Genomic DNA, 13,887 nt, shown 5'->3' with positions numbered 1-13,887 from the left:
ACAACAAATTAATCAAAAAAAATATAGCATAAATTAGATAAAAAAAATTTAAATACTTTACAAAAATCAAACAATTTATTATTTTTATATAAAGTATAGATTTTTAATTTTTTTTACAATTTTTGTAAAAAAATTTCAATTGCAAAATTTCTTGTTAGATAGTTGTGTTAAAATCAGAAGTCAGAATAAACGATTTTTATGACAAAAAATATAATAAAAGGGTAAAAAAAAATTACCATTTTTTATAAGATAAATTGAATTTCTTGTGAGATTTTGATAATCCTTAATTTCACTTATTATATTAGTTATGAGGCTAAACTACTTTAATTGAAAGTCATGGGAATTAATTTCACAACTAGTTTAGACCCCGTGCAGTCACTGTACGGTATATAGAGTATTTTTTATTTTTAATAAATTATTTATATTAGTGGTATCTTATTAATTGTTCATATTTCTTGTCATTGTATTTTGTTTTGAAACAAAAAAATAGTTGTAAATGATAATTAATCAAGAGAATTGAGTTATGTGCTGAAATGTATTTTAAACAAAATATTTTTTTTATATCACAAAGCTAATGATTTCAATTTTTAAATTCTCTTAATTTTTTTTTTTTCACGAAAGTAATAAAGCGATTTACAGTTTTGTTTTATAGTATGGATTAAGTTATTCTCAAATAATAGTATAATAGTATAAATATATTTGTTGGAAATGATGCCTTGAAAAGGCAATATAAAGCAAGGGAATTTTTGTGTTTGTTCCACATCGGTGGGAAACACATTTGTTCACTACTTTATATTAGTCCCTCCACTTGGTTGGTTAATTGTGTGGACCAAGGAGGCTTTTGTTGAGAGACTTGGGCTTGTGGGTTTGGGTCCAAACACACACGCGCGCGCGCGCCGGCCCGGCTCGAGCTCTGGTTCCCTTTTACCTTTTTGCTCTTGTGTGTATACGAGTCAAATGACTGTTAGTGGGAGAGAGTCTTGCTCCCACTTATTCGGGTTAGTGGCTGCGTTATAATGGCACAGTTTTTGGCTCCTCTAACAGCTCTCATTTGCTATAAATAGAGCATCAGTTCTACCCTCATAAACACACATTCACTTTCTTCTCTCTAATGTTTCCTCTCTTCTAAAACGTTTATGGGTACTGTTCTTATACTCGTTCCAAAGCTTCCAGTCTTGAGTGGGCAAGTTTGGTTGCTGCAGTGTCAAACCTTGGGGAACTACCGGCGCCTGCTAATCGCCGCCACGGTCGTGCCGAAATAGTTTTCAAGGCAGATGCCTTCTTACCTCGTCACTGCAAATCGGTTCTATTTCTGTTCTTTATTTTTCTTTGTAACTGCAACTTCAGAACAATAATTTGAAAACTATTTATTTGTTGTTGCCTACTGCTGTAACATGTCGTCTGTTTTAGCAAAAACTCTTCCTGATTTGACTAAACTTGAAAAACTAGACGGTCACAACTATAAGCGTTGGTCACAGAAACTGCTGATGTTTTTCGAACAACTGAAAATTGATTATGTGTTGTTTAGTGACCCGCCTGCTCCTGTTAAAGAGGCTGTTGTTACTGAGACTGTAGAGAACACCCCCCTGCTAAATCTGATGTTAAGTCAAACGAAGAGGATATTAAAAAATTTGATAAGGACAATAAACTTGTCAGATGCCAGCTTCTAAACAACATGACTGACACCCTTTTTGACCTATTTATAGTTCATAAGTCTTCCAAACTGATATGGGAGTCCTTAGAGGCCAAGTATAGGGCTGATGATACGGGGAAAAAGAAATATGTTGTGGGTAAGTGGCTGGAATTTCAGATGGCTGACGGGAAACCCATCATGGAACAAATTCATGTCTACGAGAACCTATGTGCCGATGTCGTTAATGAGGGTATGAAATTAGATGACACTTTTGTGGCTAATGTTTTGCTAGAGAAATTTCCTCCCTCCTGGTCTGACTATAGGAACCACCTTAAGCATAAGAAAAAAGACATGTCTCTCCAAGAACTAGTAAGACACATGAGGACCGAAGAGGCAAATCGCCTTAAAGACCAACCTGTTAATTTTTCTGTGAATGCTTCTGTTGCTACTGTTAAAGTTAATCTGGTTGAGTCTGGTGGTCCGTCCAATGCTGAGAAGTTCAAGGGTAAGGGTAAGGCCAAGGTTGGCCAGGGTAAGAACCAAGGTCCAGCTAAGAAGAATGGTCCAGAGAAGCATACCAAACATGTTGCTAAGATTCAGAAACCAAAGGGTCCCATTGTTTGCTATGTCTGTGGGAAAACTGGTCACAAAGCCTACTAGTGCACTGAAAAGAAAACTGTTGAAGCCAATGTTGCTGTGACTGATGATGTCATTGCTGCTGTGGTTGTGGAAGCTAATCTGGTGAGTAATGTTGCTGAATGGGTTTTGGATACTGGCGCTTCCAGGCATCTCTGTGCTGATAAGGGATTATTTGCTGAGTTCGAGGAGGTAGCTGATGGGGAATGCGTCTACATGGGTAATTCTTCATCTGCAATGATCACAGGCAAAGGCAAGATCTTTCTCAAACTCACCTCGGGGAAAACACTTGCTCTCACCAATGTTTTATTTGTACCCTCATTGCGTCGAAACCTCGTGTCTGGTGCCTTATTGAACAAAGCTGGTTTGAAACTTGTTTTTGAGGCTGACAAGGTTGTAAAGTCGCGTAATGGGGAATTTGTGGGCAAGGGTTATCTTTCTGGGGGTCTTTTTGTATTGAACACTGATTCAGTTTTTAATAATATTGCATCTACTTCTGCTTATATTGCTGAGTCTCTTGATGTTTGGCATGGTAGATTAGGTCATGTGAATGTTGACTATATTAAAAAACTTAGAACTATGAGTTTAATTTCAAGTTTGACGAGTCAAGAATTCTCAAATGTGCTAGCTGTGTTGTGGCTAAATTCACAAAGAAATCTAGTAAACCTGTCACAACTAGGAATACGAGTCTTCTTGAGTTAATTCACACCGACCTAGCTGACTTCAAAAATGTGGCAAGTAGAGGTGAAAAGAATTATTATGTCACCTTTATTGACGACTGTTCAAGGTACACCCGTGTCTATCTGCTTAAGACTAAAGATGAAGCAGAACAATCGTTTATAAACTTTAAAAATGAAGTCGAAAATCAACTCGACAGAAAAAATAAAAGGGTAAGGTCTGATAGAGGCGGTGAGTATAAATCTAGTTATCTAGCCGACTTTTGTGCTGCTAACGGTTTAATACATGAGACTAGTCCACCTTACTTACCTCAGTCTAGCGGTGTAGCTGAACGAAAAAATAGAACCTTAAAAGAGATGATGAATGCTATGCTTTTAAGTTCTGGCCTATCTAACGATATGTGGGGGGAAGCAATTCTATCGGCTTGTCACATTCTTAACCGTGTACCTCATAAGAAACTTGACAAGACACCCTACGAGATTTGGAAGGGCTATCCTCCTAACCTGAGTTACCTTAAGGTATGGGGGTGTTTGGCTAAAGTGGGTTTACCAGACTGTAGGAGACCTACCGTTGGACCAAAGACCTATGATTGTGTTTTTATAGGTTATGCTCAAAATAGTTCTGCTTATAGATTCATGTCTTTAAGTGATCGTTCTATATCTGAAGCTAGAGATGCTGTGTTTTTTGAGCATGTTTTTCCATTACAGAAGAATGTTGATTCACCTCCTAGTTTACCTGTTACATCTATTGATATCTCTTCACATGCTAGTAGTAGCACTTCTATTGATCATGTTGTTGAACCTAGAAGGACTAAGAGACCTAGATGTCCAAAGAACTTTGGAGCTGATTTTGTTTCAACTTTGATGTCTGAACATGGATACACTGTTTGTGCTATTGATGAATTTGTTTCAGCCTTTTTAATAGAAGATGACCCAAAAACGTAGAGTAAGGCAATGAAATCCATTGATGCTAATTTTTGGAAAGATGCTATTAGAAGTGAACTTGACTCTATTGTGTCAAATCAGACTTGGGAGTTGACTGATTTACCTAAAGGTAGTAAACCCATTACAAGTAAATGGATCTTTAAAAAGAAAATGAGACCTGACGGTACAATAGAGAGGTTCAAAGCTAGACTTTTAGTTAGAGGCTTTACACAAAAGAAGGGTATTGATTATTTTGATACTTACTCTCCTGTGACCAAACTTTCGACTATTAGGACTCTTGTCGCCTTAGCTGCTATTCATAACCTTGTTATACATAAGATGGATGTTAAAACTGCTTTTTTGAATGGTGAACTAAGGGAAGAGATCTATATGCCTCAACCTGAAGGTTTTGTGATTGAGGGTCAAGAGAGTAAAGTGTGTAAACTGAACAAGTCTCTTTATGGACTGAAACAAGCACCTAAACAGTGGTATGAGAAATTTAACAACACTTTGATAAGTAATGGCTATGTGGTTAACAATTCTGATTCATGTGTTTATTCAAAAATGATGGGATCTGATTGTGTAATTATATGCCTATATGTTGATGACATGTTAATACTTGGTAATAATTTGGAGGTGATAATTTTAACCAAAGAATTTTTGTCATCACAATTTGAGATGAAGGACTTAGGAGAAGCGGATGTTATCCTAGGAGTTAAGGTCATCCGAAACCCCAATGGAATATGTCTAAGTCAATCTCATTATGTTGAAAAAGTGTTGAGAAAGTTTAACTGCTTTGATGAAGTGCCTGCTAGAATACCCTATGATCCTAGTGTACCATTGTGTAAAAACTTGGGCAAGAGTGTTTCCCAAGAAGAGTATGCTAAAATCCTAGGTAGTGTGATTTTTTAATGAACTGTACTCGACCAGATATTGCTTATGCGGTTAGTAGACTGAGTCGTTATACACATAACCCTAGTAATGAACACTGGAATGCTCTTCGTCGTTTACTAAAATACCTAAAAGAAACAGTTGACTTATGTTTGCATTATGGTAAATTTCCTGCCGTGTTAGAAGGATATTGTGATGCGAACTGGGTTGCAGGTAACGATGAGATTTGTTCTACTAGTGGTTATGTCTTTAGCAAGGGAATTTTTGTGCTTGTCCCACATCGGTGGGAAACACATTTGTTCACTACTTTATTAGTCCCTCCACTTGGTTGGTTAATTGTGTGGACCAAGGAGGCTTTTGTTGAGAGACTTAGGCTTGTGGGTTTGGGTAGAGCACCTGCGATGCGGGCCAAAGCCCCCTTTTACCTTTTTGCTCTTGTGTGTTCTGAAGTTGCAGTAACAAACTACCCAAACCCGAGCTCGAGCTGGGCCGCGCCGGCGCGCGCGCATGTGTGGACCCAAACCCACAAGCCCAAGTCTCTCAACAAAAGCCTCCTTGGTCCACACAATTAACCAACCAAGTGGAGGGACTAATATAAAGTAGTGAACAAATGTGTTTCCCACCGATGTGGGACAAACACAAAAATTCCCTTGCTTTATATTGCCTTTTCAAGGCATCATTTCCAACAATATTTAGCAATTTATAGTTTTATATACTCCCTCCTATTCACAATAAACCTCTCATTTCATTTTGACACAAAAATTAAGGAAACACACTACCCCACCATATAATTAAATTTGGACCACACAAATACACTACCCCACCATACAATTAAATTTGGACCACACAAACACTTACCAAAAAAGGAAATAGGGAAGTTATTGTGAATAGACGGAAAGGGAAATAGGGAAGTTTATTGTGAATAGGAGGGAGTATAATTTATTTTATTTTAATTAAGATATTATAGTTTAGATTTAGTGAAAATAATATAATTTGATGAAAAGATAGTAAGTTAATGAAATAAAATATAATAATTAGTTCGTTATTTAGCAAATGCAATTAATTGTTATTAGCTTCCTTATTTATGAAGATGTTTTTTGGAGGGAAAAATGATGAGATTACCTATTTATTTAGTAAATAGGGAAATACAGAAAGTTATGGGCGTCAATCACTACTTTCCCGCTTATTCAAGCTATTCATTTCAAATTCCCGATTGAATATCGAATATCTACATAGTATAAAAGCCAAGTTTTTTCTTGGCTTCTAATTGGCTGCTGAGTTTTAAGAATAATTAATATATGGACCCTACCATGTTTTCTATGCCAATTAATTACCCTTTCTCCTCAACTCAATTCATATTCTAATTAATCAACTTCAAATGTTTAATCTTAACAATGATGAGTGGTTAATTAAGAACATCTAAAATCTAAAAATTACAAAATTTACAAAATTATATCTAAAGAATAACTAATCAATGAATTTTAAAATTTATATTTACAATATAAACGATTTATTTTTTGCTTGAAAATATAACATAATAAATACAAATCAACATTTATTCTTTAGATCTATATTTGAGAAAACATAAAATTAAATAATCGAAAAAAATTAAATTTTTTGGTTGATAAAATCATAGAAAAAATACAAAATAAAATCACATTCTTTGCAAAAAAAAATCAAAATTTAAATCCCCAATCCATAAAATCAAACAAGTTCAAAATAACATGTAAAGAATCATTCATAATAAATCACAGTTGTTAACAAATGGTTATCACTTACTACAAATTGTTATGTAAGAATTACAATTATTTTAATAACTCGATATTTTAAATTTATAGTTACTCCCTCTGACTCCACAAGTTATTTATATTTTTATTTTTTGCTTAAAGTATTTTAATCACTGAATACTTGCCCGTCTTAGACGATAGCTATTACTATTTACGAGATGATTTTACCCCGTGAGACGATTTCAATGTCCAAAATACAAATTGTTTATTAGCATTCGATTAATATTCTTTTTATAAAAATGAACCGTCTCATAGTATAAAACCACCTTATTCTAAAATTTGTCGTCATGTTTGTTATTTAGTAAAAAAAAACCCAACTTAGCTAATATAGACTACCTAACAAATGAATAATATATAAATATAGATGACAAGTGATTAGGACGGAAGGAGTAGTAGTTTCATAAATCAAACTCATACTATAGTCGTATGAGCTTTTATAACATTGAGAATGTCGGCCAAATAGTAATTTGACCAGATTAGGATTGTTCGTTCCCATATTATCGAGATAATATGTTTTTATGTATTGCATTGAAATTTGAACATTTAATTATTATTACGACCGTGTATTTTCTGCACGGGTTTAAAACTAGTTAAATTAGAAACTCAAATCTTTATTCATGGTTTAATTAGCATACCCAACATGCAAGGAAAAATTAATTGAAGTGAGCAGATCACTTGCAAGCTGTACCCATGATTAAACCTATCTAGTTCGGTTTATCCTCATCCTAATTTTTAGTAATCACAAGCTCACGACCTTACTCCACTCCTCCACTAATTCATAAAAATTAGAAACACTAACTTGAATTAAAGAATCGTAATTATTACGTTAGACGGTCTCTTAATGTAACTGTGTGAAATTATTACGTAAAAAGATAACTCATTTATCAGTATTAAATAAATAATTTTTTTAAATGAAAATGAAAATTTGAAAAGAAGAAATTTGTAATTTTATGATCTCCAAAATGGCAAGAAGATTTGATAAAAGTCTAATCAAATCAATCAAATCAAATTAGGCAGCCATAGGTACTTATAAACTCTACAAGTAGCCCTATTTCAAACCTAAACGGTTACTTTTGTATCTCTTTTTATTTCTCTTTTTCCATTGCATGCCCCTTCATCTTCCCTATTCTCTACATGCTTCTATATACAAATTCTAAAAGGGTTTTACAATAAAACATTATACAATCAAACTCACATGGCTACTAACGCGGTATTTTTCCTTCCTCCTTTCTTACTTATGCTTCTATTGCAATTTCATTTAATGATTCATGTTATTGTTTTTAATTTTTTTAGTTGAAATTTCTGAATTGTTTTTGTTTACTATACTAACTTCAAATTCTGGTTCCGTCAATTTTAAATTGTTCTTCTCCTTCCAAAAAGAATGAACTTTATATAAATACCCATTACCGAAAAGCAATCAAGCCATTGATTTCATATTATATGATCAAATTATGCACTATGAAATCGGAAATTCAGAAATGTTCACATTTTATTTCCAGTTTTCAATGAACTGCTTTATTCATAGACATATTCTAATGCATCAGGATTGTATAATTGATTAATCAGTAAGTGTAAGTGTGTATACGATGTCGTATGATACAACAGGCAAAAAAGTAACCACTTTATGATATACTGTGACCATTTTAGGTAAAAAATTGATCATTTTTAAAAAAATAGTCACTTTACTCTAACATAAAGTGGTCATTTTTAACGTCATGCTGTGGTGGCCATCGGCCCCTGAAGGATGAGAATTTCGTAAATTTTAGCTAAAATTTTTGAATTATTTTCTAGCGCACCTTATATAATTACCCATTCGTTCCCCCTAAAATTTTTCGCTTCTAAGTTGAAATCCTGGCTCCGCCAATCGCACCATACTGAGGGTCTTATAGTATAATTTTGGTTGACTAATTGAATTTACACTCGTGTGCTATCAATGTGTTCTGATTATTTAATGCAGAGGAAAAAGCAGGCAATGTCAAAGGCAGAGTTGAAAAGAGCCCTAGTCACTAAAAGACTTGCTATGCTACGAGATGATTCTGATGATCAGGAGGTTCATGACCATATTCATTCTGTAAGTAGTTTTCTCGTGTCGCGAGTCACGACCATTTTTTATGTTTTTGTTTTAAGTATGTAGTTGCTAGAGCTGGCAAGTCTGACCCGACCCGAACCCGAACCCGAGCAAACCCGACCCGACCCGAACCCGGAAATATTGTGGCCCGAACCGACCCGACCCGACCCGATGATGACTCGTAACCCGACACGACCCGATTATCAGTGATCCGAACCCGACCCAGACCCGACCCGATATTGACCCGACCCGATACTTACCCGATTAAATTGATGACCCGACAATTATTAAGCTTAATTTTGATCAAAATGAAAGTGATTTTGTGTTTAGATGAATATGTTTGACTTAGTAATGAATTAATTAAACCAAATAATAGGTTAAAAACTAAATTTAATGATAAAAAATTATATTAATGCGATTAAGTTACCGGACTCGATAATGACCCGACCCAAACTCGACCCGACCCGATACATCATTTGACCCGAAATGACCCGACCCGATAATGACCCGAACCCGACCCGATTCGACCCGAAAGGGTATGCTGACCCGATATGACCCGAACCCGATATGACCCGACCCGACGTGACCCGACCCAAACCCGACCCGACTGACCCGATTGCCACCTCTAGTAGTTGCTAGTATTTTGTTACTACGTGCAAGTTGTGTTCTTTTTTATATTCCGTAAACCATACCTCTCTCGTTTCCTTGCTTAGTTTGAAAATGCGCAAGGCGTACCGAGGCGCTCAGGGGCCGAGGTGACGAGACGCAAAGCGCAAGGCGAAGGCGCGTGCCTTTTTGACGCGAGGCGCCCTATTTTTGATAACAAATTTGTAATTTCCAAATAAAATTTTGGGCAACAATAGCCTTTTTACGAGTTTTCAAGTTGGCTAATAGGTCAAGGAGTAAAGTTATGAATAATAGGGGAAAGAAACGGTGAGCCGTATCTAAAAGATATGGAAAATGCGTACTAGTTAGCCTTGTCTAAAAGGCGCACCTAAAATACACCGAGGCGTTTTGGCTAGTGCCTCATCCAAGGCGCGCCTGGCGCACTTTTTTAAACTAAGTTTCCTAGGTCCAAAGTGTCAAAGCGAAAAATTGGACATTTATGTTCATGGCTGAAATCTATGCTTCTGTTACCAACAGTCCAACATGGCATCATATTTGTAGATTCGAGCCTCGGTTTATGTACACTTGGACCTCCGCACATCCTTTGTTACTCCAACACTTCACTTTAATCACGTGTCGCATGTCCAACACTTAAAGTGTCCGACATGACACAACACAACACTTAGACACTTCATTTTAGACCAAAAAATGGGAAACTGCACAGAAAAGAACTGTATCTGTCACCATGTCGTGTCCGACACTTGCATCTGTGTCCTGAGTAACATAGCATATCTATGCTCCAGATTGCAGCGGTCTCATAATTTTTGTTGTATTTGTGACAGGGTCAGGATTTGAAGTTCAGGTTCTAGAATATAGATTTAACAATTAAATTAAGAGAGAAAAAGACCGAAAATTTAAACAGAAGACTTGCATTATCATTTCTGCTATTTTATCTACTATAGTCTACTGTGTATGTACATATTTATTTTTGTTATTTTTGCAGAAAATTGGTGAGAATCCCAGTAATAGCAAAAGGTAAATTGCGAGTTCAATCGAGTTTGGATTCATTTGTTATATATACGACTCTATTAAAAAACGTATACAGAGTAGTTAAAAACAATATAGGAGCTGGTTAATGATAATGCAAGCGATCACTTGTCACAAGTTCTTATAACGATCATCTTAATTAATGTTGTGCTCTTGTGATGACCGTTACTTTTTAAGCTGCAAGCGATCACTTGTCATAAGTGGTGAAGAACACGAGGAAGTTGGAAAGTTGGAATTGTCGGTTCAACCTACGAAGAAAAAAAGGTAAAACAATCCCTCTTGTTAAATGCAACTTGGGCTGTGTTCTTTTTTGCTGAAAATTTTTAGACAGAGTTGAACTGAAACACTTTTATAAGAGTCGAGCTACTGATTACACGATTAATGATTAGCGTGTCATTGAAATGTATAAGGTCTTGCTAAGTTTTTAATAGTCATGGTAAATGATGTTGTGCTCTAATGATGGCCGGTTCTTTTAGCCGCAAGAGATCAGTTGTCATAAACGACGAGCAGGAGGAAGTTGGAAAGTTGGAATTGTTGGTTCAACCCACGAAGAAACAAAGGTAAAATATTCCCGCTTGCTAAGTCCACCTTGGGCGCTGTCCTTTTTTGCTAAACATTTTTAGACAGAGTTGAACTGAAACACTTTTATAGGATACGAGCTATTGGATTATTGTCTAATAATTAGCGTGCTTGCTGAGTTTCTATTACAGTCATGCTAAATGATGTTTGTGTTCTAATGATGTTCGCCTGCTCGGTGCATTTTAGCAGCAAGCAATCAGTTGTCGTAAGTGGTGATAAGCTCGAGGAAGTTGGAAAGTTGGCATTGTTGGCTACACCTTCAAAGAAAGAAAGGTAAAACATTCCACTTGTTATATCCAACTTGGGTCGCGTTCTTTTTTGCTGAACATTTTTAGACAGAGTTGAACGGAAACACTTTTATGAGAGTCGAGGTAATGGTTATAGGATTAATGATTAGCATGTCATTGAAATGTATAAGGTCTTGCTAAGTTTTTATTACAGTTATGCTAAATGATGCGTGCTCTAATGATGTTCGGTATTTTTTAAGCCGCAAGCGACCAGTTGCTGTAAGTGATGATGAGCCCGACGAAGTTGGAAAGTTGGCATTGGTTGTTCAACCTTCAAAGAAAGAAAGGTAAAACCTTCCCTCTTGTCATATATAACTTTGGGTGTGTTTTTTTTGCTGAAAATTTGTAGACAGTTGAACTGAAACATTTTAATGAAATACCGCAATCCTTGAAGAACTAAGCGGAAGAAAACCAGCATTAATTATTTGAGCAATGAGATTCATAATGCTGTTTACAATTCAAGAAAGAAGAGAATGTAAGTTTGTTGCTCCGTATTACAGTGTCGTGTATTTTATGATATCTTGCTACCACATTGGAACGTTACGTTATCAATCGTTACCAATCATAATGTATCTGTGTATGGATAGCAAAATTGCAGAGCCAATTTATGATTCACCATCATCTGCCATGAAGCGAGCTGAAGAGGTTCGAAAAAATCTTCCTACAGAATATCCTAGCTTTGTCAAAATGATGCTGCCATCACACGTGTCTAGGGTGTTTTGGCTGGTAAGGAGTCTAATGACGCATTTTTTTGTCTGTCTATATCAACTGATATACCTCCACGATACATGCCTGATGCTTCTTGGTTTCGTGTCATACAGCATTTACCCAGCAGATTCACCGAAGATCATCTCCCCATATGTGACAGTAACATAGAGCTCATTGACGAAGCTGGAATGAAATTTGAATGCAAGTATCTAGTCCACAAGTCTGGTTTAAGTGGCGGTTGGAGGGGGTTCTCCCTCGACCATAAGTTGAGGGAGGGAGATGTAGTGATCTTCCAACTGATTGCTGTCACAACATTTAAGGCAAGTACATGCATTTTTAAAACGCGATTTTTCTTTTACTTTGGTCTATAAATTTCTGTTCTTTGTCACAAGTTATGTTTTTTTAGGTTTATATTGTACGAAATGATGGTCAAGATGAATTTCAAGTAGCGTTGGGGCTTCTTACATTAGACGATTGTAAAGGACATGAAGTATCAGGTTAGTCACATAATTTTATCGTGTATATATGACCGTCACATGAGCAATTAGGGGTGGGCAAAATCCGCTCCGGACCGGAACCGGAAATAAAAATTCCGGTCCGGTCTCCGGTCCACCATTTTCTAAGATTCCGGTTTCCGGTCCGAGACCGGTTTTTTCTGGTCCGGACCGATTTGGACCGGAATTATTTTTTTTTTTATTTTTTTTCTTAAAAATATATTATAATCCGGTCCAACTGGTCCGATCCGGTCCGGTCCGGTCCGGTTTTGGACCGGTGCCCACCCCTATGAGCAATTACCTATATTGATCTATTTATATCCAAATATGTCTGCAATTATCAGAAAAAAGAGACGATCGGGCCCAGATGGTTTTTGATTCTGAATCTCCAAGCACTAGTAGTGATAATATAGAATGTGAAGTGCTTGATGGGATCTGTTTCTCAGATTCGGCCGTTAACTTTGAAGCTATCAAAAGTTTTGAAAATTTCCGCATCATTGTGGATGGCCTTGTGCTAGACTCCAAGTTCTCCGATGCCAATAGGAAGAAATACTACGAGTTATGCTGCAGCCAGAAATCATTTTTGCATGAGCAGCTTCTGAAAGGCCTGAATTGCAATTTAGTAATCGGGATAATTATGGAGACGATTACCATAGCAGATGCCATAAAAGATTGCGCATCTTCAATGTCGATTGAGGATCTCCCAATATGGGAGCAGACGTTGAAAATGTGGGAGCAGACGTTGAAAGGGTCTGAACTCCTAGGTATGAAAGTCGGCTTTTTGCGCGCCAAGCTTAACCTGATGTTAGGCAATATGGGTGATGGGTTGCAGAAATGTATAGACGAGCAAGCTTGTGCTGCTAAGAAAATGGTCGGTCTTGAAAGTAAACTCACAAAGTTGAAATCGATGATGGAGAAAATAAATTTCGAGATTGAAGCCGAGGTAGCAGCGACTGCAACGAAATTTCAGTCCAAACTTAAGGAAATAGCCAATTCTCCCTGGTAAGTTATGTACTACTGTTTTCGTTTTTTGTGTGCCATGCACATTGTAGTGCAGGGAGGATCCTGTTTATACCAGGAAACTACGCGAAATGGTTAAGTGGCAAGCGTGTAATTACGGCATATTTTGTTAGGTTAACATGTACTCTGCTGGCTTTTCAGCTTGAAATCAGAAAATGAAATGTTGCATTCACTGTTTTAAATTAACAGGAAACTGCTGGTACAGAAAACTTAACAATAAGATGCAAAGTTGCACACGCACGCGCGCATACACAGTTGATAATAGTCCTAATTATTGTGGCATCGACTTAGAATTATTGTTATGTATACAATACCATAGTAAACATATCAGGATAAAAGAAATTATAGTGAACCGTAGGAAAAAGATTACAGAAACTGATGCCATGAAATTTCATATAACCCTAGTAAGTTGGTTTCTTAAATACTTGAATTTTGTGCATGAGACCGTGTTTTCGCCTTCAAGATCTCAACTACTCTTCCACAAGGAAGGTTAGGTACTCTCATTATTTACCTTACAGTCAAAAACATTG

General features: G+C 36.4%; 1 protein-coding gene across 1 annotated transcript; it reads left to right on the top strand.

The window, feature by feature from the left end:
- Positions 1 to 9,930: 9,930 nt before the first annotated feature.
- On the top strand, positions 9,931 to 13,539 carry LOC141653919 (B3 domain-containing protein Os01g0234100-like). Its single transcript, XM_074461785.1, has 11 exons — positions 9,931 to 9,993; positions 10,118 to 10,257; positions 10,447 to 10,533; positions 10,746 to 10,829; positions 11,035 to 11,121; positions 11,336 to 11,422; positions 11,530 to 11,610; positions 11,723 to 11,861; positions 11,957 to 12,163; positions 12,250 to 12,340; positions 12,682 to 13,539. The coding sequence occupies exons 1-11, from the start codon at positions 9,931 to 9,933 to the stop codon at positions 13,341 to 13,343; spliced, it is 1,728 nt and encodes a 575-aa protein (XP_074317886.1). The 3' UTR covers positions 13,344 to 13,539.
- Positions 13,540 to 13,887: the final 348 nt, after the last annotated feature.

The sequence above is a fragment of the Silene latifolia genome, chromosome 4 (genome assembly GCF_048544455.1).
Source record: "Silene latifolia isolate original U9 population chromosome 4, ASM4854445v1, whole genome shotgun sequence".
Taxonomy (NCBI): domain Eukaryota; kingdom Viridiplantae; phylum Streptophyta; class Magnoliopsida; order Caryophyllales; family Caryophyllaceae; genus Silene; species Silene latifolia.
The sequence above is the reverse complement of the archived record's forward strand: the minus strand, read 5'-3'. Positions and strand labels throughout refer to the sequence as shown.